A 2,500-nucleotide genomic window follows, 5' to 3' on the forward strand; every position below is an offset into this window, starting at 1 on the left:
AGACATACATGTATGCGCTAACACAGTGGGTGTTGTTTCTCTCTTTCAATCAGGTCCGGTCACAAGCAAAAGCTACAAGGAAAACATAGACAACATTCAAGCCACCATTCTTCAGCTTGCACTGCCAGAGTCACGGTTGCAGTTTGCAGTGCTGCAGTCACTGCAGAGTTTGGTAGATGGAAGCCTTGATGCAGTTCTCCAGGAGAGTTTGGTGGAAGGAGGGGAACAGCCTGGACAGAATACAACCTCAGAGTTGTGCCTCAACCACACCATGGCTTTTGTGGTGGGGCTGGGGGAAAGAAGTCCATGGGCTCTACAGAGTGAGCTTAGTTTGAACAGTAATGTGTGTGTGTGTGTGTGTGTGTGTGTGTGTGTGTCTGTGTCTGTGTCTGTGTCTGTGTCTGTGGCACTGTGGCACTGTGTGTGGGTCTATGTGTATTGCAACAAAACTTTCTAGATTTATTTTTATTGCGGCTGCGGAGAAGCGGCCTCAGTTTATCACCCTTTAATGTTGTTTTGTTTTCTACTACCCTGACAATATTTTCACTGGTTCCATCATCAGTGTTGGATGCCATGGGGAAACCGAGCCCAGGACTAACAGAGGGCAACCTGAACTGGCCAGGGGGCTACAAGCAGTGCAAGAAAGTACGGGCCAACACAACCATACCGCTCCATCCTTACTTCTCGGGACAGTACTGCACAGCCGCTGTTCCACTTGCAGTAAGTGTTGAATAATACAGTGTAAGGCCAAAAAAAAAATAGTCTGTTTACGGTAACCCGACCGACCCTATTTTTTTTGCGCGACCCTAGACTTTGTTTTGGCATTTGGGAAAAAAAAAAAAAATTTGCAAAATAATGTAAACATATGGTTTTTTGGAAAAAAAAAAAAAAATCCCGACCTACCGACCCTATTTTTTTGGCCTATGTTACCGTAAACAGACCTATTTTATTTTTTGGCCTAACCCCCTTTTCACGACCTCCAACAATCTGAGAAAATCAGGTCTTATAATATTATACCAGGGAGTCTCAAAATGGAAGTAAATGTGCAGATTTTACGAAGAAAAAATCTGAACAAATATTTCAGAAGGGAGGGAGTCCTAAATGGGGGAAGGGGGGGGGGGAGGGGGCTAAAGAGGGTGATTCCACTGAAATAAGGTGTTTTTTTTGCATGGCGCTATTTCTACTACAGTTCCAAGCTCCTAATTAACAGTAGATAATGCAATGCGTGCATAAATAAACTGTTTTGTGTAGATACCGAATACCATGACATAAAACTAAAATATTACATCTTTGATTGTCCGAAGAACTTGGGTGAAAACATTATTAAAACAAAACACACACCCAACATAGGTATAACAATTAGTCCAAAACTGAGGAAAAGGTCTTCAAGGGAGGTAATCATCTTGCTGCATATCAAAGGGCAAGGTACAACGGTTGATTCCCTTGTCAGAGTATTGAATATTTGATGAAAGCATGATAATTATATGTAATCTAGCTTATTTGAACTCATTCTCTGTCTGTCTCTTTCTCTTTCTCTGTCTGTCTTGTCTCCCCCTCTCTCTATCTCTGTCTCTCTGATACTCTCTGTCGCACTCTCTCTCTCTCTCTCACTCTCTCTCTCTCTCTCTCTCTCTCTCTCTCTCTGTGTCTCTCTCTGTGTCCCTCGCTGTCTCTGTCTCTGTCTGTCTCTCTCTGTCTCTCTGTCTCTCTTTCTCTCTGATACTCTCTGTCTCACTCTCTCTCTCTCTCTCTCTGTCTCTCTCTCTGTCTCTCTCTGTCTCTCTGATACTCTCTGTCTCACTCTCTCTCTCTCTCTCTCTGTCTCTCTCTGTCTCTCTGATACTCTCTGTCTCACTCTCTCTCTCTCTCTCTGTCTCTCTGTCTCTCTCTCTCTCTGTCCCTCTCTGTCTCCCTGTCCCTCTCTGTCTCTCTGTCTCTGTCTCTGTCCCTCTCTCTCTCTCTCTCTCTCTCTCTCTCTCTTTTTATACTGCTTACATCATTACCCTCGTTAAGAAAGAAAAAAAGAAAAAATCGAATCTTATCTCTCTCTCTCTTTTTATACTGCTTAAATCATTACCCTCGTTAAGAAAAAAAAGAAAAAAATCGTATCTTATCTCTCTCTCTCTCTCTCTCTCTCTCTCTCTCTCTTTCTTTCTTTTTCTTTCTCTCTCTCTCTCTCTCTCTCTCTCTCTCTCTCTCTCTCTCTCTCTCTCTCTCTCTCTCTCTCTCTCTCTCTCTCTCTCTTTCTTTTTCTTTCTTTCTTTCTTTCTCACTCTCCCTCATTCCCTGTGTCCCTCTCTCAGCCATTCTTTCACACACACACACTTATAAGAACAATAATTATGCACGATTTGTATAAAGCGCTGGCACCCAAGAAGAATACCCCTCTACCCAATATTGACGGACTGTGTGATGATATCTTCTGCTATGGTCTGTTGAGACAGTAATATCAAAATCGAGACCGGAGGTCGAGATTTTGATATCACTGTCGAAACAGACC

General features: G+C 43.0%; 1 protein-coding gene across 1 annotated transcript in view; it reads left to right on the forward strand.

Annotated features, from left to right (window-relative positions):
- LOC138949264 (nose resistant to fluoxetine protein 6-like) overlaps positions 1-2,500 on the forward strand; it is a 26,499-nt gene that overhangs the window by 485 nt on the left and 23,514 nt on the right. The window contains exons 2-3 of the mRNA XM_070321052.1: positions 54-320; positions 563-720. Coding sequence (XP_070177153.1) covers positions 54-320; positions 563-720 — 425 coding nt within the window. The remainder of the gene's footprint in view (positions 1-53; positions 321-562; positions 721-2,500) is intronic.

This window comes from Littorina saxatilis, linkage group LG15 (genome assembly GCF_037325665.1).
Source record: "Littorina saxatilis isolate snail1 linkage group LG15, US_GU_Lsax_2.0, whole genome shotgun sequence".
Lineage (NCBI taxonomy): Eukaryota > Metazoa > Mollusca > Gastropoda > Littorinimorpha > Littorinidae > Littorina > Littorina saxatilis.